Source organism: Electrophorus electricus, chromosome 10 (assembly GCF_041902795.1).
Source record: "Electrophorus electricus isolate QZ-2024a chromosome 10, ASM4190279v1, whole genome shotgun sequence".
Taxonomy (NCBI): domain Eukaryota; kingdom Metazoa; phylum Chordata; class Actinopteri; order Gymnotiformes; family Gymnotidae; genus Electrophorus; species Electrophorus electricus.
Genome location: NC_137506.1, coordinates 21,865,839 through 21,889,633, shown reverse-complemented (window position 1 = coordinate 21,889,633; position 23,795 = coordinate 21,865,839). Strand labels below are relative to the sequence as shown.

Below are 23,795 nucleotides of genomic sequence, written 5' to 3'. Positions count from 1 at the left end.
ATGACACATTCTCTGAGCTGCAATCTGCTGCTAAGGCAGGAAGAGGTGGGTGGAAAGCGAGTGACTCAATAAAGCAGACCGCCACGCTGGGCCTTGCTGTGTATCACGAGGGATAACTATATCACTGTTTTTTTTGACTGGCTCTCTTTTTTAATTCTCTCAATCTGCAAATATAGTTTATAGAAAGAAACAAGGTACAAAATAACTAATAGGGTCTTGGCATGCTTGCTTGAAACACAAATTCATTATACACTGGCTATATACACTGGGTGATCACACTATGTACACCTACTAGGCTTTTGTAGGTGACTTTGCAGTCAATTCTAATATATATATAAAACTTACAGTAGTGTTTTGTTGCCTCCAGAGAAGAAATCTTTATTCCAGCACATATATAGTATATAGAATTGACCACCAAAAAGGAACTGATAGACAGGTGTAGGTGTACCTAATAAATCGGCAGCTCTGTGTATATATACCATATGTATATGGTATAACAAGCTGTTACTGTGACTTTATCATAATGTTGAGCCTGTGATTACCATTTTTGAGGGACTTCCTATATTCCTTTTGTATATTTTTAAAAGCTGCTGACCTTGCCAGCCTTGATGGAGCTGTTACTGTAAATCTCAGCCGTCTTGCTAAAGTTACTCTGTTGCTTTCTCCCTCAGGAATCTGTCCTTTAGCCCTCGAACACGCGTTTGTGTCCAACAATCAAACCCAGCCCTGCCCTTCCCAGTAACCAGATCCCACACCCACACCACAAGCCCAATGCCCAGACAGCCCTGCCTCTGCCCTGCATCCAGCAACGGCACATCACCTCCTAAAAATACCACCTGCCTCTACTGCTTACCACCCTACCTTGGACAATAAGTGTGCAAGCTGACAACAGTTTCCAAAATGTTGCCCAAACACTCACTCACTGGCAATAGCAACAAAAAATAGAAAGACCTCACTGATGTTGTTTGATAATTACTATCCTGATGGATGTCTGTACCTTAATCCTAAATCAAAACATTATTTGTTGATTTAAGATAAACTCCAGCTTATGCCAGTTTGTATGGGAATAAGGCTGCTGCTTTACGTTTTCATACTCTAATTTGTTGAATTTGGACATTCATATCTAATTTGAATCTGCAGGCACGCAGGATAATTTTCCATATTTCATTTCCTTATGCTGTGCTATCTCCTCTGTGACTTCCTCCTGTAGATCTCATGTCAGAGATAGGAGAAACCCAAGCCTGAGGAGGTGTGGGTCCCCATGTGGGCCAAAGCCCTCTCCTCGATGACAGCTGTGAAGAGATAACACACACTTGCTATATCTCTCTCACACACATACATTCATCCATCCACCCACCCACATACCCCATACACATACGCACACAGTAAATGTGCACTAAGGGTGTATGTAGGGCCGTGCGATGCACAAAGAATGTGCTGAGCCAGGTGATTGGAAGCAAGTCAGATGTCTGTCAATGTTCCCTGAGCAAACATTGTTTGCATATTCATTCTGATGGATGCCTGAAGTGTGGTTCTGCAGAGAAAATGCTTACATATTTGCTGTTACATTATTATACAGGATCCATACCTTGCTGCTTCTTGGGGGACTTGAATCAAACATTTATCAACATATTTCAGTCAGTGTGTTTCCGAGAGGCCTTTGCAGGGATCCCTAACCGAACACCTGAGTGCTTAACTCTAAGCGCCTGTTAAGATTAGAGAGGCAAGTCTAGACTGCTCTCAGGGGCGCTCGGCTGCCTCCAGCACCAGACTCCATGGTCCTCTGATCCCTCTGCCTCTCCTGTCTTCTTCAAAGGCCTGCTTTCTGAACGGGGTCTTCCCACAGGATCACAAGGGCTGGGGCTCTTTTCTGGAGTAATTGCTCCCATATCAAAAGCTGCATTCATCTGCACATGCCAGGCCTGAGAGGAATACATGTAACACTAACGCCTAAGACCTGTACATGGGCCACAATTACCTCCCATGGAACTGTACATGGGTCCTATGTGTAAATATATGTGTGTTTGGAACACACCATCATAATTAATTATCATAAAACTCACAAGACCAGACTTCAAAGGCGGAAATATTTCAACACACCCACTGCTTTCTTGTCCTTCAGTGAGGAAGCACTCAAATTACTCTCCGTGATATGCAATGCAGCTATCCCTCAATAATGTGTTTACATGTTCTTTCAACTGCTACAACTTCAGAAGAATACTGCAATCAACTGCCGACTCCAGTATTTGTGCAGAACGTGTTCATGAACTATACTGCCTACCCCGGGTATCCAAGGTAAAAATGTGGTTTAGTATCTGAATGGATGATCTACCACATGCATAACCACTATTACTATGCCCTAGCTCTCGATTTGCAAACATGTGTTGATATAGGTGGATTTACCTCATGTAATTCAGAGAAAGAAAGCATCGCTTGAACTTATGAATTGTTAAAAAATAGAAGAGGGGAGCTACTGACCTCGTCCACTCCTGCCTACGAACCTCAGGTCATTGAAGCGGGCCACTTGGTTCTTCATAACTGCAGAGGCATTGCGCAGCTCTGCGGAGTAGTTCTCATCGTTACCTGCCATAACTGTCACCACTGTCCCATCAGGAACATCCCCTAGTGCAACAACCTGTGCCACAAAGCAGGCCACTGTCATTCCGTCACATTATTATTTAACTAGTTGTTATCATCAGTGACAACAAAAACATAATGCTAGTAAAAAAAATAAATTAAAAAAAAAAAGATTCAGATAAAACACTGTTAAACTCCCAATAATAAACAAATTAGGACCATATCACAACCACACAAGGCTGCAGAGATGAATGTTAATAAAGTTGAAGGATCCGTGTACTGCCATTATTAAACTAAAGCATGTATTGGAATTAAAGTATGTATAGAAAACCTTATGGAAAATTTTAATAGGTCGACATTGAATTATATTATTAAATACTAGCGGTATCTGTTATGCTCAAAAAGTATTATGTATGTATTGTGTTTAATGTACTAGAAAATACTAACTACAGCCAAACTGAAAAAAAAAAGTTATGAAGATATTTTAAAATGTGTATTTTAAAATGCTGACCTGTAAAGAAATTAAGATTCAACCATTCAAATAGACTAATAAAAAATAATATTGTTTTATATATTGCGTAGGGACCTGAAGTTCATTTTAAACCAACTACAGCTATGATTTTAAATCAGTGCTTAAAGCTAAAAATGTATATTCGAAGTCACAAGAATTATGGTCAACATTTATTTCATATTTAAAATTCACAAAACACTGATACAGGACCCTGCACCTTATTAAAACAACGATTTCTTTGGGCTACATTACGGAGAAACGAAGTTCCCATAGAAGGCCCTTTTGCCAAACAAACAAACAAATAAATAAATATAAATATAACTGCACAGATCGATGGCTCATTTATCAAACTGGCTTAACCAGACTTTAGTTCAACATTTTAATTTCCACTGCTTTACTTAACAACTCCAGCGGAAGCCTCCAATTATATCAAAATGTAACGGACTGGAGCCCATTTGCTTACTTTTACTGTTCTTTATTGTCACTGATCTTAGTGAATGTTAGAATTTAGTTTTTTATTAGAGCGTTTAGTCCACGTGAAAAGATTATCAAACATTCATGCGACTGTCGCCACGAATAGCTCTACTTTCTCACATTTCAGTCGGTTCTATCATTACGGAGAGGCACTTTGGTGACATCTATTTTTATATACGGTTTGTCCGTTTACCTGCGTTAAGATAAACTATTCGTTGCAAAACTCGAAATAAAGCAAGTTTAATGAATTGAAAGTGTTCAGAAACTTGATTTTTATGACTTCTGATGATTTATGTAAAAAATAAAAACAATTAAAGCGTTTAAAAGAAAACATTCGCTTCGTGAAGACAAGTGAGTGAACAAGTTTTCAAATAGAATGAACCCTGCACTGCATTTTAATTTCATGCATGAAAATGAGATAAGGAGCAGAGAAAGGACCGAGCACCTACCTTAAAGGCTACCGGTAGAGTTTTGTTACATCTCCAGTGAGATGGCAGGACAGAACATAAGAAATTTGGACTATCCGTTCGCACCAGTTCTGCGGGGTGATCAGCGATGATTTCCACCATCGTTCTGTTATCGTGTGGTCGGAGTCTCGGTACTGCGGTGCTCGCCTCTTGCTGCGCGGTAGTCGTACTCACATCAGTCACTTTTCCGGGAACCGGTTGAAGACTGCTGGACGGCGGACTGAACCTCCGGCTGGTGCTGGGATCTATTGGAATGCGCATTACGACAATCAGTGGCGGCAAAGGTACGGCTTCTTCAGGTGAACTTGACAGTCTTTCTATTTAAACGTTTTAAAGGCTCCAAGCTTCCACTGAAAACTGATCGAAGATTTTGAAAAGTTCATCAAATTAGCGTGCGCATCGTTCAAAGTCGATGCCCCCCTCTCAGCTCAGTCGATCCGAAACAAGCGTGCGTTATGAGTCGAAACTGAAATTGCGTTGCGCATGAGATTTTGTCTAAACTCAACACCCGAAAGTATTTCTGCTCAGCAGAATTAGATACATAATTTACGAGCTCCCTTCTTTCTCAGGAGTTGGACATATACACGTGTAACATAAAGGTCCCGGAGAAAATCGCGCATCCTGAGACACGAGGAACGCCGACTAAGGTCAGTCGCTATAGCCTATCGGCTACTTGTTGAAGAAATACAAACCCGAGTAGGAAAACAGATGTCATGTCAAAAAGAGTAAACCTGGAATAAAAGTAATCATTAAAATTCAGCTCTCGAATATATCTTTAAGACAGACTTTTCTTCCTAACTGCCACGATCACAGTCAAGGGTTAAACATGTCTCCAAAAGTTGTGGTTAGAGATGAAGGAGATAGAAACCCGCAGTTTTTTGTCTCTGTGTGGTTTGTCTTTGGAGGCAGGGACTTCGCGAGCTCAGGTTTTGTGGTTTATATATGCCGAAGCAGGATGATTATTATGCTGATGAGCCATGAGCACGTGGTGTATAGGACCGGTCATTTCGTTGAAACAGAATAAACGAAAAAAAAGAAGATTCCGCGTACTGGATGACATGGACTAATGTGTGTAGCGATAGTTGAACTGTACGGTTTCCATCTAAAGCAGACAAGCACAAACCCATCAGCACACTAATAACAGTAACAGGCTAATGACACTGCAACAGTACAATAATGAAGCACTTGCAGATGAGATGACATTTAAATTATCACTTAAGTCATCCTGAAAGAAAAATAGGCATAGCCTGAAATGATTGAATAGGCCTATATTTAAAACTTGCACATTCAGAAGTGCATTTTCACTTGCGTGTACTTTTAAATATTTAGACAGCTAAACAAACGAAAACAATACGACAATAAAATATGTTTAAAGTAACATAACGCAAGAGCCATGTACTGGGTGGGGTTTTTTTTTTGGGGGGGGGGGCGGACAGTGAACATCATCATCCACAACAACAACAACAACAACAGCAGCAGCAGTAACAACAACAATGGACTCGATATGCAAACTCAAATACTCCACGGAACTTGCTCTCTTATCCTGCATCATGGACAAGCTAACTGTTCTCCGAAGTTTCTGTTCGTGTGTCTTTACTTGTCTTTTGCGTAATGGATTTAAATTAAGCAGACCAAAAATCAACCTATATCCACTTAAACGCCTCTCTATTATACCTATCTTGTAAATGTATGCAAGATTGTCATCTTCCTTTGGCACCGTAAATAAGCACCGGTTGATCAAAAACAATGATCTTTAGGTGGCGCTGTTGAACGTATGATTTCGTATTTTATTGTGCGACTCGAAGCTGTTGGGAACTACAGGGGGTGCTCATTTTCGAGTGAGCTATAGCATTAAATACCACTTATAACTACAATACCCATAGACCAACGCAACGACTCAGTGTGACGTCAAAAGTGATCACCCGGAAAGTTCAATAGATATAGCTAGAACGAGAGAGAAGCCGAATAAGAAGCCGAAATAAGCAAATGCGAAGGAGAATCAGTACTGTCTAGGTAACAGAGAGGTAAATGCATTCTTACAGAGCGTGCAGTCACACTTGTGTTGAGACTTAGCCTATGATAAAGTTCGCTTTTCTGCACTTCCCACAGACTGTCCTGCATGCACGAGTCCTCTAATAACGTTACTGCGCTGGACCTTGGACCATTAATCGCCCGTGAAGCTCAGTAAATGATAGTCTAGCAAATGTTTACTTTTATTTACTTATTTGCTGTATAATTATCTGTTATGGATGTAATCTCGTTGACATTTTTTGCTATTCGCACTTTAGATCCTTGCTTAGGTGAGTTAACAGTGCGCATGAACTGAGTATCCAGCTAGTTCGTTTAGTAGATGTGAGGATTTTCTCATGTCTAAATTGTGTTTGCTGAGGAATACGAAGGGAGAGCAGCATGAGGCGCCAGACTTCATTGTGGAAACACATGCGAGGCAAAGCGCAGGCAGAGTACGATTTTGCTAGCTACGTTCACTAAGGCCAACATCAATTTCTCATTTGCATAGATGTCCGCGAGCCTTTAGACCATAATTTTGGATGGAGGAGAGGGATTTTTGCATTAATTCACTTTCTAATGCAAACAAAACGAGGCGCAGGTAGTCGTATTGAGCACTGTGGGGTAGGAGGGAAGTAGGGCTGAAACTAACTTTGAATATCACTTCTGTTGCTCCTTCATTATGGCGTCCAAAACGGAGCATTTTAAAATTACTTATCTTGGCTGAGAAATTTCATGTTCCAAAAGTATTTATTTCACGCTAATGCTATTATTAATGACCGTAATCTTGGGGTAGTCATCTTTAAATGGGTATAGCTACATTTGATTTTTTTAAATTAGTTTTAATCAAATGCTATTACAGCATCACATAACATGAATTACAGCAAGTCACTTGGGACACTGAAGGTTTTGGTGTTTACTTGTAAAGTAGCAGGTAATGCAACACTGCACAAAACTGGTAGCTAAATCATGAACAGCATAGCTTAAACTATTGGTCCAATGTGAAAAAGTATTTTCTGAAATCAGTTAAATTTATTTCACTAGATATTTTCCTTGCACTATGTGCTGTTCTTTCCAACAGTGTTTAATTCAAATTTTCTTTATTTAATTCAACAGTGTAATTACAAGGACAATAACTTTTACCTAGATTATACTAAACACTTAATTTCATGCCCAAGGTTAAATTGGTAAATTAATGAGGCATCTGAAGAGAGAAATGTAGAAGCAAAGCTATATAAAAGTCTAGTTAATTATAGAGAGGAAAATGCAATAAATAGAATAGGCTTCCCTGTTCTGCTCGTTCAAAGTAAAGCACTCTTTCAGACCTTTGCATGTTGAAGTAATTTTGATTCATTGGCCACATCTGAATTCATTTTGCCTAGTATGGTGACCATCTGCCTTCATAAGTCAGTGCAAAGGCTGAAGCTTTCATCCAACAGAGGGGGCGAAAACAGAAGGATGTGAAATGCTGTGCCCGGGTATATTTATTGGGGAAAAGAGTCCTGTCTGCACTTCTGCTCTGGGGACACTTTAAACGGTTTAGCTTTATGTATGCTATTGTAAACTAGTATTTTTATGTTTGCTGTGTTGTTTGTAGTCTACTTTGATGTGTGATAGATATGGATGGCATCAAATTGGACTGAGAGTAGTCAGGAACAATAAGGGAAGCTATGCTGTCATTATCAGGGCTTTGTTCCCTATCTGTTTTCAGTACACCTGCATGATTTGACAGTCTGATGACTGGACTTACCATAGGAAGACAGTGGTTTTGAATTCAGTCAAGCCACCAGCTGATGCATCAGGTGATTTTGTTCAAATAAATTTTTTGAGCCATTGAAACTCACCTGGCTTTGCTTCCATATGTAAATCTTACCACATTCAACAATCGGGACATTTAAATTTTGCAAGGTCTATTTCCAGGTGAATGTCTGCATCCTGTTAATTTGTTTTCTTAAGCAGGGATTTGTTTGAGAAGGCCTAACTGCAAAATGTCAAGATAGCTGTATGATGAATGTTATCTCCTCTGCAGAACATGTTCTATAAGAAGGTCTGCCTCCCTTAATTATGTTTATAATGAACAAGTAATAGAGATCATTCAGTGTGTTTTGTTTTGTTTTGTTTTTTTTGTTTTTTTTAATGCAAGCGTAAAAGAAATCTTTTCGACCTCTTTGGTAATTGGGTTCTCAGTACAGAATTATCAAGATAGGCAAGCATTGTCTGTATACACCATTATGTCATGTAAGGAACCGATGCCAGTGTCAATTCAGGTTAATATTGATGTAAGACACTTAGTACTGTCAGTATTTATAATTAATAAAATCAACACTCACTGTAGTGTTATTAATGTCTTGTGCAATTTTGTGAACCAAGCTACTTCATAATCTTACAGCCTTATTAGTGTGTTGGATGGCCATGAATAGTATTGGAAAACATGTCTCTCCTCCTCAGGTTTTGCACTTTCTGGCCATAAAACAGAAAAGTTTAAATTGGTTGTAATATCAGTAAAACTGGGAATTTTTTGTACTTTGATTTGGTATTGACAGTTAAAAAAAAAGATACAGATAAAAAGTGAAACCAGATGTTAAAGTCAAAGCTTTCTTTGCTATTTTTAAAATGTTTCTCACAAGGGAATTTGGCACAATTCAGTGGTGACTGTGCACAAAATGGGAGTGATTTATGGAAATATACCAGTGTATATATATTTTCTGTTGGAATGAGGATAATGGAAATTACAGTATTTTGTCCCAAGTACCATCTGACCCTTGCTGAAGTGGTTTGTGTAAATAGCCTGTTTGGTGAGCACCAAAACCCAGTTTAATCACATCTGAATGGATGTTGCTTTGAACCATTCATATATCAAGAATTATTTCCTAATTTCTGATGACTTGCCCTTGCTATAAGAATTTGCCAGGTTTTCCATTATAAGGATTCAGTGTTTCACATTTAAAAGTAAATATTGCATATTACAGAAAGTATTACATACCCATAGTTCAGACTAAACTGTGCTACATGCTGTATTCTTTTTGACATCTGCTGACTTATGTATCGTTCCGGGGTGTCTTTTGTCATGACTCAAGTTCAGTCTTATGTGGTGTGTTCCCCCTCCCCCCCCCTGTCAGTTGATGCATCAGGAACCGTTTTCTTTGTGAAGTGGCTTTATAATTACACTGGCTTTGATGGAACACACGGCAAAATGAGCAGTGCATGAAAGCCCTGTGTTCTCTCGTTCTGTGTGTGTGTGTAAAACAGATGAGCAACAGCGCTGCAAGCCCCATGGTAGCCAGCAGCACCTCTGTGGTTGGAAAAGGGTCTGCAAAGACAACAAGCTTCATCCCAGAGCTCCAGAGCATGATGTAAGTAGATAAAGCCCCATCTACAATTCTTCAAATTAATATTAGCCTTATCCACTACACTATATAAACATTCATCTTATCCATCACTCCATTTTAATGCTTATCCTTTTTACCACTCCTCATTAATCTATCACTCTACATTATTCACCATATCTACCACATCTTTGCATTTATATACTTCAGCTTTACTACACTCTACAGTGATATACAACTTGTCTACAATGCTCTGCATTATTATTCATCATATCTATAATTCTCTACATTAATAATCACCATATGTACAGCTTCACAATTAGATTCACTGTGTCTGCCACTTTCCATAGTAATATCCACATTTTTGTTAAGGATCCTTTCAGTTTACCCTTTACCCTAAATTTTATAACTGAACTAGCCTGACAGGGGCACCAACATAAATGTTTCAGTAGACCCCACCCCTTACACACACATACATACCTGTCTAACACCATTTTATTAAAGAATATGCTAATGTCACTAGTCATCATGATTACAAAATCAAAACTGGTGATCGTTTTGCACATGAAGGTAGACCCTAGCTACATCAGAGGTGAGAGTCTCATACAGTTCTCAAAACCACTCTTGGATACAACTCCCTGCAACATCAAGCAGCAATTAGCCTTAGCTCAGATATTTTGCTCATTACCAGTGAAAGAAATAATGTGTACACTAACAACAGACCTTGTGAAGACTGTACAAATACTGAGAGCCATCAATTATCAGCTCATTTGGCCAATATAAACTGTACTTATTTACTGGAGCTCAACATTGGAGTAGTTAAGTGGCTGTGGGCCTGCATAGCTTGTGCACATGAGTGTTTGGCCAAAAAAGCCAAATAACTGTCACTGAACCTTGAGTGTGTAATACGATGCCACTCTCCAGATCGGTCTGCTGGGTTAACCCAAGAAATGAAGCAGTTCAGTGGCCTTTCCTCTACACAGTGTTTGTGGTTTGGGAAACCAGAGTGTAATAAATTCTGCAGTGTTGACCGTGAACCCCACCTGAGGACACCTTGATCAACTGCAGATATGCACAGTACATACACCTGGAGGAACAGCAGAAATATCCAGGGCACACAATCCTGTCCTCCTGTTAAATACTTTTTACTTATAGCTCACTGGAAAGCTTCCTGTGTTAACAATTATGAATTTATTTTTGGACTGCCTGAATCTCTATGAAAATTAGGCTATGTCACACTTCATCAAATAAGAACATGAGCCAGCATACCACAGTGGCAGTACACTATAGAGGTACAATATTTAATAATCATCATGCAGTAAGGTCTTTATGAATTAGTTGGAAGCATTAGAATGTAAATATAAGCAGAAGCCATGTGTCTGTTTTAAGACTTTAAAACACTGTCACCAGACTGGTGATCAAAATGGGCCGAAGGTGGTGGTGTGTCGTAGCTCAGGCACCTACACATGGGAGGGTTAGTTGCATTATTAGCTACAGCAACAAACATACTGTGTCTAATCTTATGTGTAGCTTCTTTAATCAGCTGTTTCTAGTCTTGCACAGAGAGCCACTACACGGACATAATGCTTGTGATCTCACACTGCATCACAGTGTGCGCAAATGCGTTTTATATTATCCCTTCAAACTCTCCTTTGTTGAAAAGTTCATAAACATATGACTCCATGAAGAACCCCAGTTTACAGGCCTATATTTTGCAAGACATTTAATTACAGGCTGCAGTGGATGAGCACTTTTGAGGGAGTGTAACAGGGATTGGTTGAAAGACATTTCTTTTCATTCCTGGCAAGCTTTGTGTTACGTTGAATGATGATCTGGAAAAATGATCTTCTGTCTCACGCAGCGCTCTTAACGATGTCATACAATGGCACAACCCCTGTTTGCAGAACATTCTTTCCTGCAGTTATCTTTTCTTTGTCCTAGCAAGGGCTAATAACTCTGTACTGGAATGTCTTCCATTAGGAAAAAAGTCGCCAGTACATACAGAATGATGCTAGGAAAAGCGCGTGTTCCTGATGTTGACGTCGGCGTACCGTAAACCAGGCATGTTGGAGTGCGTGCCTCTGACGCCGTTTACCCAGGGCATGGTAACCGTCTGAGGCGGTGAGGGAGGAAAATGTAAAGCCGGTTTGCTCTGGCTCCAGCTGCCATGACTGTCTGCCGCCTGCTGCTTTCATGGAGGTCCCTAATTGAGATCACTTGTACTTATAAATGGCAGGAAGTTCTGTGGTTCATGCGAGAAGAAATTGAACTGTAGTATGCCTCTTAAAAAAGAAAAAAGCAAAACAAAACAGAGGCTACTGTCCCAGTGATCTAATTGAGTATCAAGGAACTTTCATTTTATGGTATTCCATGGTATCAGGTGTTCAGATAGGTACTGTGGCAGAAAGACACCACTGGATTGTCCTGAGGGAGCCTTTTGCCTTAGATAAATGTTATGGCAGGTCAAAAATGTACAAATCCAGCTCTGTTCTCTGCATCTCCAGGCATGCTAAGGTGATCGCTGGAACACACTTTTTTAAAAATGGTAGTAACAGTATGGAGCGTATGGATAAAAGCTAAACTGTGGTTGAGTGGGTGTGGGCTAAATTACACATTTCCCTGGAATGTTTTGGTAATGCACCACTGTTTGCTTTCAATAACAACAGTAATAAAAACAATAGCATTAACAGTTGGTTAAGTGCTGAGGCATGCTTCTAATTTGACAGTTGAAGACACGGGAGTTCAGAGCACAGTTTGGCTTTCTCAGGATCCGTGCCAGCGATCGTTTCTGTCGTCCATGCCTGGTCGACCGGGCTCTGCTGCTGGACAGCTCTGACTGTTCTCACTGCTGCGACCTTGGAGAAGAGGTCAGGGCAGCAGGACACTTTAGCACCTCGCAGGTTGGCGCTGAACACTCCCACCACTAGACCCTTTATTTACCTTTTATTTGATTAAACCTTGTCTGTCAGTGTGCTCTGTATTGCCGTAACATTTATTCCATTATATACCAGTTCGCTTTTAAAAGTGCTTGCATAGAAAGACATAGAAAGAGTCCAGTTTCAGAAGTAACGACACTGAATTCTAAGAGACCTCCCAATGCCATGTTTCTAGGCTGGCAACCATGCTTTTGTGCCAGGGCAGGATCTGATCCACGTTTGAGCCACAGCAGAGGAATGGGGAAGCAGCTCTCTGGTCATGTGGACCAAAGTTCCTTTAACTATTGACGACTTGGAGCATATCATTGCCTGTGGCTGCAACCGGATCACTGTGACTTACTGAGAAAGCCTAACATGAGCTCAGCAGGTCATCAGCACCACTGTGCCAGTTGCATGAAAAAGTTCAGATGAGGTGAAACTGCGTTTCTGTAGCTTCAGGGCTCTGTGACTGAACGTATTTCTTCCCATTGATGATTGTAAGAAAAAAACACAACAGTCCTTAATTATACCATTATTTAACTGAAAATGCTTGAAATAATTGATCTTTAACTCGTATACTTTTGTGCAACAGTCAAACTTGGAACAAATATTTATTTTGTTCTATTTATTTGTGGCATGGTGTTAATATGATGGTATTTGTATGCCCACGCCAAACCCACAGCAACATTTTTGTGGGCTTGAGACTGTCTAGCATTTCGTTATATTTGCTATTGGGAGCTTGTATCTGAAATGCTTAAAACTAGATAATGCTACTAGAATGCTTGCATAAACATTTTAGTAATTGAGTAATATGTGAGAATTAGGTGATGAAATGTTAGCATGGTATTATAGTAGTACTTTAGCATTTACTAAAACCATTAATTTGCAATGTTTAGTCAATAAATCAGTTAGTTTATAACTTATGTAATAAGGATGTTATGGTTTTATAAGGGCACAAGTGAAATTGGATGTTTTGGTCATTTATCTGTCGTGTTTACATAGAACAGTCAGCTACCTGAACTATGATTATTTTTTTCTTCCATATTTGTGTTTTTCTGTTAATGGAGTACAAAAGTGTTTTTGCTTCTATATCTGTGATTAGTTGTGGTGAACAGTGGTGAGGCCAACTGTCACTACAGCCAGGGGCTGTTTAGAAAACCTGCCTGTCAAATGAGGTCAGAGCAGGGCTCCTCCCCTACTGCACGTTTGTGTTTTACTATGTCGTACTCTAATTACTTAGTCTTTTTTTTTTCTTTTGTGATATCACTTGAAAATGTGTTCACACATCAGCATATTGCTTCCTTCATTTGTGACAATATAAACACTTATAGGCATCTTTAGTGCTGTCATATAAGCACCTATGAACTGTAGAACATTCATAGAGATTGTGGAATTACAGGCGTGGAGCATAACTTTTGAACTAATAGTGTCTTTCAAATTATTCACATGGCTTTCTTATTGCTTAGCAAGTTTCTTAGTGTACATGAATTAAAATCCAGTGAATCCAGTCAGCCTTGTTCTTAATTTTAGTATCTTGGTTAAATGCACTGAGTCTTTCTCAAGGCTAGATTAATATGCTGTGTTCACATTAAGAGAAATCCTTTATTCTTTTTCACTGTTTTTACTGATGCTTAAGCTGCCCCTGCCTGTTTTCCCCCCAATATGTTGATGTGCATTATGACTCATGTATTATGACTCATTTTCATCACATCAATGCACTAAAGTGCTCTACTTTTCCAGAACGTTTAGGTAAGACATAAGACAATTCAGGTGCTCAAAGAACGTTACATTTCAGTGCTTGATATTGATGAGCATAATGTATTTCTCAAGCTGCCCTAACCAGTGCTGTTCCATACCACCACTCCAACCTCCAACTGCATTTGGACTCATTTCTCCTGTGCAGGCTCAAGCATGCGTTGAAGCTGGCCAGTATTGGCTAAATTCAGGACACTCCAGGGCTGCTGCCATTATAAAGCCTTCTGTACTTTCAAGGCCCCTTGAATGTTTTCCTAAACTTGGATGAAGACAGGTCCCAATGGAAGCAAGCAGCAATATGAGTTGGCACACACAGACTCTGGTTAACCAGACTGTAATTTGGGGGACTGAATAGAACCTCTCATCACTATTGAGTATTTGTTTACTGCAGTTTGACTCTAGTGTTTCTAGTGTTGAGATGGTGCAGTGCCAAATACTCCACTTTTAAACTTTTCTGTTCACTAAGATGATCTGAGTACTTTTAGATGTTTATATGGTAGTGCTACTATGCATATGTATGTTTACACACGTGTTTGTCTTTTTTAAAACTGTGTTGTAGATGTTGCTTACCAGTGGCCTATATAATTATATTTTACCTCCAATAATCCCCCAAATGTTACTTATTACCATAACCCCTGATATTCCACAGCATGGCAATAAATATTCAGAACTTGAATTTCCGAATTTGAGTTTTGAAGAGAAAAAAATAAATAAATAAATTATATATATATATATATATATATATATATATATATATATATATATATATATATATATATATATATATATATATATATATATATATATATATATTTTACTACTTGATTATGGACTGAGTTTGATTGTGTCCCTCAAATAAAGAATTAGAATAAAGAAATAGAATTTCACATTGATCTATAAGCAAACTAACAAAAACAGCAAAAAATGGCAAAAACAAACAAATAAAATAGGCTGATATTGTATGACTTATTAAAAGAATGAATAAATCCTGAATGCCCTACTTTGAATTCTTATCTAGAGTTTTCCACATTTAATTCCGTCAACTATAAAATGAGAGCCCGATTATCAGAAGATTTAGCATTTATTGGCTGATGTAAAAAAAAAACCAAAAAAACCCAAAAAACCTTCAGTGCCAACCCCCAGGGGATGTAAAAGAATATCTCACATATGTCAAGTTCTACCTGCAGCTCATCAGAAGCATGCGTTCAGGACTTCTTCATTCAAAACATGCTTTCCAGGACAAATTCACTCAAGAATGCAGGGACTGCACTGTCATACAAAGCAGTACATCTGATCTGCTCTCAAAGCAGGATGAAGCAAAAATATAATTTTTGATTTAAAAAAAAAAAAGCTTTAAAGTTTTTATTTTGGCTTCTTTGCTTTGCTTGGTTCAAGTTTAGCATATCAATATTTTAAAATATCCTGATGATCTTACAACAAAAGGTGTAGAGCAAGGAGCATTATGTCTCATCTTTGCAAAACCCTTGCCTTGCCAGTTTTCTTGGTTCTCTTTTCTACCTCTTCTAATTTTGTTTAGTCTGCTTTCGTCTCATCCTAGGAAATCATGTTTATTAATAGGTAACATTGTTAATATTTAGGAGCAGAGAATCAAAAAGTGCTCTGCAGTCTTTGTAAGCAGAATGACAAATTCTGTGCTTAAACTCCGAAATTGTTTTGAAGCTCGAGTTATTTCATATTGTTTTTTTGTCAAAATTACCTCCTCAAGTTGGTCAGACTCAAATGCTACCCCTCATTTTCCTGTGAAAAACAACCATTTGGAGCATTTGCCTTTGGACTCCTAATGCATATTTAAAGCAGAGGAGACGGTGTTAACCGTACACAGAGGGTCTGACTGATGAATTTTACATTACACCTGGCCTTTATACTGTGACAAAAAGGTGGTACTTCTCCGAAGGTCTCAAAGGATTCACAGATATCCCAAAACAACTTTACAAGCAGTTTGTGCTTGCAGTAAACACACGAGACAATGAAATGGGAGCTACGGGGTGGGCCTGGTAACCATAGCAGCGTCCTGCATGCTGTCACTGGGTGAGTCAACAGCCATTCTAATCAGAAAAACAGCATTGTTGACTGCGGACTCTGATGTACAGCTAATACTTAATAGCAGAGCTGGAGCCAGTGTTTTCCTACTCTGAACTCAACCAGAGTCTCACTCATTTTAATTTAATAATAAACTAATTGCTTTGATGTCAGCACAAAGGAAGCCAACAGCAATAAATTAATAAACTTTAAGTAATTTTTTTCAATAGAAGTTTCTTGGTGAGAGGGGGAAAATTTATCACTCCATAAGTGGTACTCCCACAAAAACAGTATAAAGTCATATATTGTAGGTTGCATTTTAAAATTCACAAATCTTAAAAAGGTTTTATAAATTATTTAAGGAGAACATTTTAGATTTTATATAATTTTATTGATATGTAACCATTTTATTATCTATCACAATGGCCTGTAGGTCAACATTGCAGAAACTAAGGTAAAGGTTCTGAGATTTTGCTCTGTTGCCCAACACATTGTGACTTCCAGTGCTTGAAATGATAGAGGAGAATTGGATACTGTAGAAACAGACATCGCATGTGCCATAGTTGCGCGGCACTCTCTAAGCAGTAATCCAATTCTTGCAGGTGTGCGCGCCCTGCTCTCTGTGATTGGTTTGCTGGAGCATGGCTGTGGTCAGATTACCATGTGTTGTCCTTCAGTGGTAATGGTTTGGTTTCCACATGGCTGTGGTCAGATGCAGGCAGAGGTGCATGCTTCTCTAACAGTGACTGGCTGTGACGTGGGTGTAACTACATGTAGTGAATGGCCGCTTCATTAGTGCTCTGTCCATGGCCTTCATTAGTGCTCTGTGCTTTACCCTGACTCATGGGCCCCATCACAGTGTTATCAGCTTTCCTTTCTCTCTCCTGACCTTTGACTCTTTTTCCATGTTTCTTTCTTTGACTCTAAATGTGTTGATGCAGAATTCTTTTAGGGACTCACTGTTGTCTGAGCATTTAAGTTGTGAGAATATTGAACACTTTAAAAATAAATAAATAAATATCTCAGACACAGATCATCAAAATTCAGGGATTTAATCTCCAGCAAAAACAACTTTTAAGTATGTTTTGCTCATGCGGGCTCTGGCACTTCTGTATTTTTAAGACCAGCAGTATACCGGGGAATCGGACAGTTTGAATTTTAGTTCTTTTCTTATTGTGCAGTTATTGAAGATGTACTTTTTTTTTTTTTTTTTTAAAGGAAATAAAGCTTCACAAGGGTCCATGTGAAAACACTGGATTTCCTCTGTGGAGCATTATGGAACTATAGTTGGAAGCGGAAACCGAGGAGCGGAGATAGTGGCACTGCCGCCCGTCTGCCTCTCCCACTGCCCGTCTGCCTTGGGCCTTGCCTTTTTACGTTCTGTTTTTCCTCATGGCCCTTGTGTGTATCATATTATAAATGTTTTAAAGTAATCCCCTAGTCAAAGAAATTTCTGCATTCCAGCTGAGGTTAAACCAATAGAAGGCGCCGGGTTTGGCTGTGGCTGGTGCTGAGCAGAACAGGTAGCGCCTTGTGAAGTGTGGACCCTCTGTAGTGTCAGACTCACTTCATTATAGTAGAGTCCAAACAACCATCTGGAGTCCATGTCCACTTATCTGAACATTAAATATTTTCCTCTCTGAACTGAAGCCTGCACACACTGAATTTGCCTGTTAAATTAAGCAGTACCAGGGTACTTTTTATAACATATGGAAGGATTATTTTGTTTAAGTAGTATGTGTTTCTTTAGCTGTATCCTTCCTCCCGTTCCAAATAGTCCCACCAAAAGAAATATAAGATGAGGTAAGTGACTTGAGTATGTAAAATCTAAAAGTCTTTCTCTATGCATGATTGACTATTTCTGAGTAAAGATATTGTAACTAAAGATCTGATATAAAATCTCATATATATACACACACGATTTTTTTTTAATGTGTCATATGCATTATGTCATTTATGTATCATGATTTGTGCCGATATCTTTACTCTAAGAGCAGGAGAAAATAATGTGCAGGAAAAGAACCTTCTGAGTGAGAAGTGTTTGGGGAATAAAGAACCTTTTTCAGTAGAATGTGTTGTGGCTTGGTTACTGTAGTGCTATGATGTGAGTGCTGCTTCTCCTGTCCGTAATGCAGATGTCTGCACATGTCTGCGCTATGCCACATAGCACAGGGAGTGGCAAGTTAATGGAAGAATTTGTTTGAGTTGATTTTAGTTCTGTAAGCTTCCTAGGAGATGCCCCTCCATCACGCATGGGCTTTAACTGTTCTGAGAGCTACAGCTCTCCATGTGCATTCCCAATATTCCTTAGTTCTTTGCGGTCCTGCCTTCATTGCACAGCAATGTACTAGAGGATTGGGAAGACTGGCTCCTGTTTAGAGATGGTTTGTGGCCACACTGATGGTTTGTTGACCGGGTTTCTATGTTACAAAAGTTGAGTTTCTTTGTGTTATGAGACTATTTATTGTTTCCCATTTTAATGTTGTGTTTGGCAGAGTCCTACTCTATGGTTAAGTGTTTGATTATTTTCTCAGAAGCCCTCTCCAAGTTTGTAAGGGACATCAATGCCTCTCTTTGTCAACTCGAGGAACACATTGGATATACTCTGTGGGGCATGATTTCCAAGGAAGAAATGTTTATCATTCGTAACATTATGAATGAAGTGTGTGTGTCCATCCTTTTCACTGTCTGTTTATTATTAGCTTGTTGTTGATATTATGCTGACAAATTTAAAGTTTATGGACTGAGGTGTGTATTGATGTGCGCGTATATTCACATAAGTTAGTCAGGGGATTTATTTTTAGATTAAGACCCATATGGCATGTTGTCTTATTACCATAGTGTAAATGACATTTATTACCAATTTAAATAGTATCTCTGGTTTTGTCTGGCCTTTGAAAGGCAGTGATCATAATGCGTTGATGCCCATTGTCTATGTTTCTGATGCAATTATTCATAGTTCTGTCTTTCGGACTTGTAGACTTAACTTTGAAGTCATCTGACTGTATCAAAAAAGAAAAAAAAAAAAGCCTTATGCAACAGTGTCCATATCAAGTTACGTTCCAGTCCTTTGAACAGTTCAGTCATTTTTCTTCAAGCCTTTCTATTTACCATGTGGTTTGCAAACCTTCTAATTATGTTTTCTTTTTTTGAGAGTACACACACAAACTTTCACTGCAGATTGCGCAGTTATCTTTGGAATTGATTGACAAAGTGCAGATGTTTGTGGATGATTACAGGTTTTTGTGACACAAGATCATGTGTGCTCTTTATTAGGAATAAATATGGAGCAGAATCATGATATTTGGCACCCTTCACCACACATGGTGGATTTATTTCAAGAACTCAGCTGCCATTTATAATATGCACATTGTAAAAACGGCTCTGGGCCATTGACCCACTTCATGTGAGAACTAAGACCAAAGCCATATGATTTACATCTCTGTCCTCACCATCCCAAAAGAACGTTTACTGATGCCCAGGTAAGGATAGTAAGTGTGCACACAGCATCAGACACATATGATTGAGGTTTAGGCAAAACATCAGTGAGCAAATATAACATACTTATAGATAATAGTGTGTTAAGGAACCCTAATTAGTTCCTGGACATTGCATCATACTGGTAGTCAACCGAAACTTGGCTGATGCCTGCCACCACTAAAATATTTGTGTGAGCGTAAATAGGTGAAAGAAGCCTAGGCGCTAGAAAAGGGAGCTGAGATTTATGGAGGGGCCTTAAACATTACATTTCATTAACATTTAGCTTTGTTGTTAATTAGATGTGTTTCACTGGGCTGTGCAGAGCCCACTGTCCCTAGCTTGGTCGCTGTCCATCCATTAACAGTGTTTTTCCAGTGCAAAGGAGAGTTGTGCTAACCAATTAGCAGAATGAACCCGCATCGCTCAGACCACAGGACCCACCACATTTAGCCAAATGAGAAGCACATGGAGCTGTGAGTTGTAGAACATGCTTCAAATGGATTAGTGATGGCGGGAGAAAAGTACTCGCTCAGAGAGGTCTCTGGGAAAGCCAAAAGATGAGCCTTAGCTCCGTCACACTTGTGGAATTACGCTTTTTCAGGTGAGACTTTTCTGCTCCCTCCTGGTGTCTGCTCTCGGTAGTTCATATCAAATTAAGATGGGACATGTTGAAACATGTTTCAGATATTGCCATTGATTTTAGAAGTGTTTATTTACACATTTATTCTTTTTCTGCTCATTATATCAACAGTATATGAGCTCTAGGTATTTTTAAATGTCCTTCAGCAATCAGGCAGCTTTAAGAATGGAAATTGTTTTCGTATCTTAAAGATTGTCAACCTGTTCCTGGTTTCTCAACCAGCCTGAGCACATGCTCAGAGAATTTTGGGAGCCTTAGGATTTCTGTGCTCTGTTGCTCCCCTCGTGTACTAGTGACACAATCGTTAACACCTTGATGTACATAGAGTGATGACAGAAGCACGTAAGCCTTTCTGGCTGGGCCAGGCTCTGCAGCCAGGCTGAATATTTGTGCTCGAGAGGTCTGTAATTTAGCAAGCATGAAAAGGCTTATGATGAAAGTACTGTAAGTATTATTTTTCATGATCGTTTTTCTAAAAACCATTTTCATATAAAACACTTTGCTTGTGCAGCTGATGAATTGCTGTCCAAAACCTGTGTCCTGTTTCTGTGGAAACCTTGTGGACTACTACACTGTTTTTTATGGTTTTTTTAATATATATATATATATATATATATATATATATAATTTTACATTTTTTGTGTGTGTGTATACATACATTTTATTTATTTACTTATTTATGTATAATGACATTGCTTATTAAAATGTTTACTTGGCTGAGGTATTCAAAATAAGCTTTGCATATATTTTGATTTTGCTTGGGGCTTTTTATCTGTTTCACCATCAACTTCACTTATATGGCTATTCTTTCAGTTTAAGGTCTGGCCTAGACATCTTAAAAAGTAGTCTGCAAACATATTACAGAATTACATAGAATATCATCTTTTAATAAAGAGCTTTCTTCAAGTAAAATTTGCATGTCCTACGTCCCCCTTCCTGCTCATGTTTTAAGAAGCAGAAATCAAACTAAGCTGAGAAAAAAGATTTCAAAAATAGCTAAGCTTTCGTGCCTTTAGCTTTCTCCACTAATCCTTTCCCTGTAAACTGCTTTTAAATGCACATAACACATGCTGCTTCCATAGTCAATTTTTGACTGAATTTTTCCACATCTTGTTTTAATGTTGGTCTGTAAATCGAACCGGAGTAAATGTTTATACATTCAAAACTTTTTTTTTTTTTCTCCTCATCATTCCACAAATATAGTCTTAAGTTATACAAACATGTCAGCTCCTTAGCATGTTTACAGATGTAAACACTGCAACTATTGACATTTCTGAAGTGGGTTTTTCTGCTTTGTGCCGTGCCTCTGATAAGGTCTGTGTGTATGTATGTGTGACTGGTTATTGACCTGGAGCTGGTTCCTTCAACAGAGGCTGCTTCCGAATGGCTCATGCCTGAACCACAGTGCACTCAAATGAAAATAATTTTTCATAGCACTTACCCCAGAAGAAGTTTTGTTGACATGGACTGACCGAGCTGAAAAGACTATTAGATGCCATAGCCACACTTGGTTATCCTCGGATGGATAATTCTCCTTTTGAGGTCGTGGGGGCCCTTGAAGTCCTAAACTGAGAGCGCAAACCATATCAGGGCATATTGAAAAACACAAACCGCCACCCGCAAATATAATTAATGAACTGTGTGTGCACACAATTTGTGTATTGCCACATGTCACAAGCAGGCTAAGAAAGTGTGCAGACACAGATATTGGATGGAGCAGTATCCAGGCATATATGAATGTGGTTAGAGAGTACTTACTGACTCGCTGGGTCTCTGGGGCTGGGGTTGACCCGTGCCGATTAACCATTTACACCCCAGTGGCTCTCTCCTGGCGTCCTAGGGAAAACGCTCGCACCGCACTTGTGGTTCTGTGGTTGTTTGTGAGGGGAATGAAACATTCTCACAATCCAAAAACGTGTATGCTTTAAAACACACTTTTTTTCCCTCCTCACGGGCTGTTACTGGAGAGGCTGGGTCATGTGTTTTGTGACATCAGAGCACAAAAGTGAAGTGGGACAGCCTATCGTCCTCCTTTTCTCTCACACCCCCCCCCCCCTTTTTTTTTGTCCTGTCAGCGGCACAGCATTTCCTCCTCACATCCGCAGGCACAGCGCGCCAGCGTGCAGGAGCTGGAGTGCTTGAGTTTTCCATAGAGTACCGACTCCCTGGTGCACAGAGCCCTTGTAGAGGTTTATTCCTCTCTCTTGCGCCACTCTGCCACTGCATTTAACCCTCTTGCCCCCCCCCCCCCATTGTTAGTGTTTAAGTGAATGTCGGTATAGCAATGGAACAAAATCCTGAAGTTCCGTGATGATTAACGTTAAATTACATCAGGGCTGCAGTGCTCCTTGGCTCCTGCTTCCTAATTCCAGACGGGCTCCTGCTCTCTGGATTTCTGTTTAAATGGAGGTTTCCGATCCCTTCTTTTGCATGTGTGTGTGTTCCCATCTATGTGTATGTGAAGCAGTCTGTTCTGTGACAGCGGGGACTCCTTCATTCAGCCATGAATCACGGCACCCTCCCACCTGCCCGCCGCTCAGTATTGCGGATTAGCCATGCTGATTCATCAGTCTGCTTCCCGCAGCTGTGAGCCTGGCAAGCGGGCACGAGCTCCGAGCTGACCCAACATTGCTCACATCACGTCTGTGTTAGCAGACAAAGAACAATGTACTCTTGCGTCCATTCTTTTTTAGATCTTTTTAGGCACCATATTGAAAATGTTTAGTTGTTCAGTCTCTAAAACATGGGGATGTAAATAAGCCTTGCTTGCAGTTTTTTTAAAAAATTATATTATAACTGTGATGGCTTCATGTGTACTATGTCACCTTTTACACATACTAATAGTAGGGTTTTTCTAAAAATGTATTAATTAAAGCGTAATTTGCCGCCATGAATAAGAACTGAGAAATGAGGCTCCCTTTCCCCTCACACTATCTTCAGTAAGGATTTCTTCCTTGAAACTGTGAACATAAAAATAATAGAAACCTAAACTCAGATGGTAGTAGAGGATGTGGCTAAGCTATAACAGGAAACCCACAATGGACTGCTGTCTACTCAGCCACCTAAGGCCCCCAAGTGATATCAGGATTTTCTTCCAAAAGTACATGAAGTCTACATTACATTAAGCTCAATTCTCTTGCACTTTACAGCACCTTTGTGGATATCACATACACTGCTTCAGAACTTTACTGCCCAGCCGACTTTAAAAAAAAAGAGTTAAACCTGTGTTGGAATCATGTTCTTTCCAAAGTGAAATTATTGACTGAAGCACACATTGCAGTCTGCATAGTGAGAGAGTTGCTGATGTTGGGTGTATTTATTTATTTTTTTTAATTTATTTTTTTTAGTTAGTGCTGAGCTCTCTCAGCTCCCTGGGTGTCCGTTGCTGCAGCTGGGTGGGGCCATGCCGTGGCTGGAGGTGGGGCTGTACAGCGACTAGGCTGGGCGTGGCCATGTAGTTGCTGGGCGGGGCTATGCATCAACTGCATGGAGAAAGTATTAATGAGTGGGACTGTCACAACTGGGTGGATTCGTGCTGCTCTCAGCTACCTGCGGTGGTCCTCGTGCCACCTCTTCTTTTTAAAAATATTTATTTATTTATTT

General features: G+C 39.5%; 2 protein-coding genes across 12 annotated transcripts in view; one reads left to right on the top strand and one right to left on the bottom strand.

Moving 5' to 3' along the window:
• Positions 1-22,075, bottom strand: part of runx2a (RUNX family transcription factor 2a) — a 38,208-nt gene extending 16,133 nt beyond the window's left edge. Inside the window, exons 1-4 of the mRNA XM_027002444.3 lie at positions 21,951-22,075; positions 21,634-21,760; positions 4,012-4,274; positions 2,479-2,635 (exon numbers count right to left, since the gene is read on the bottom strand). Of these exons, the coding sequence (XP_026858245.2) occupies positions 2,479-2,635; positions 4,012-4,274; positions 21,634-21,691 (478 nt within the window). The 5' untranslated portion in view covers positions 21,692-21,760; positions 21,951-22,075. The remainder of the gene's footprint in view (positions 1-2,478; positions 2,636-4,011; positions 4,275-21,633; positions 21,761-21,950) is intronic.
• The window catches only part of supt3h (SPT3 homolog, SAGA and STAGA complex component), a 67,854-nt gene continuing 48,236 nt past the window's right edge, over positions 4,178-23,795 (top strand). For 5 of the 11 annotated variants that reach the window (XR_014125421.1, XM_081720994.1, XM_081720990.1 and 2 more), the window contains exons 1-3: positions 5,943-6,053; positions 7,748-7,838; positions 9,286-9,389. Coding sequence is in view for 10 of the 11 variants with exons in the window: in XM_081720994.1 (XP_081577120.1) it covers positions 7,830-7,838; positions 9,286-9,389 (113 nt within the window). In the remaining variant the exon portion in view is untranslated. Of the gene's footprint in view, positions 4,329-4,580; positions 4,677-5,935; positions 6,054-6,138; positions 6,214-6,310; positions 6,330-7,747; positions 7,839-9,285; positions 9,390-23,795 lie in introns of those variants that run through there. The other 6 variants (XM_027002447.3, XM_027002448.3, XM_027002449.3 and 3 more) reach the window with 6 other exon arrangements.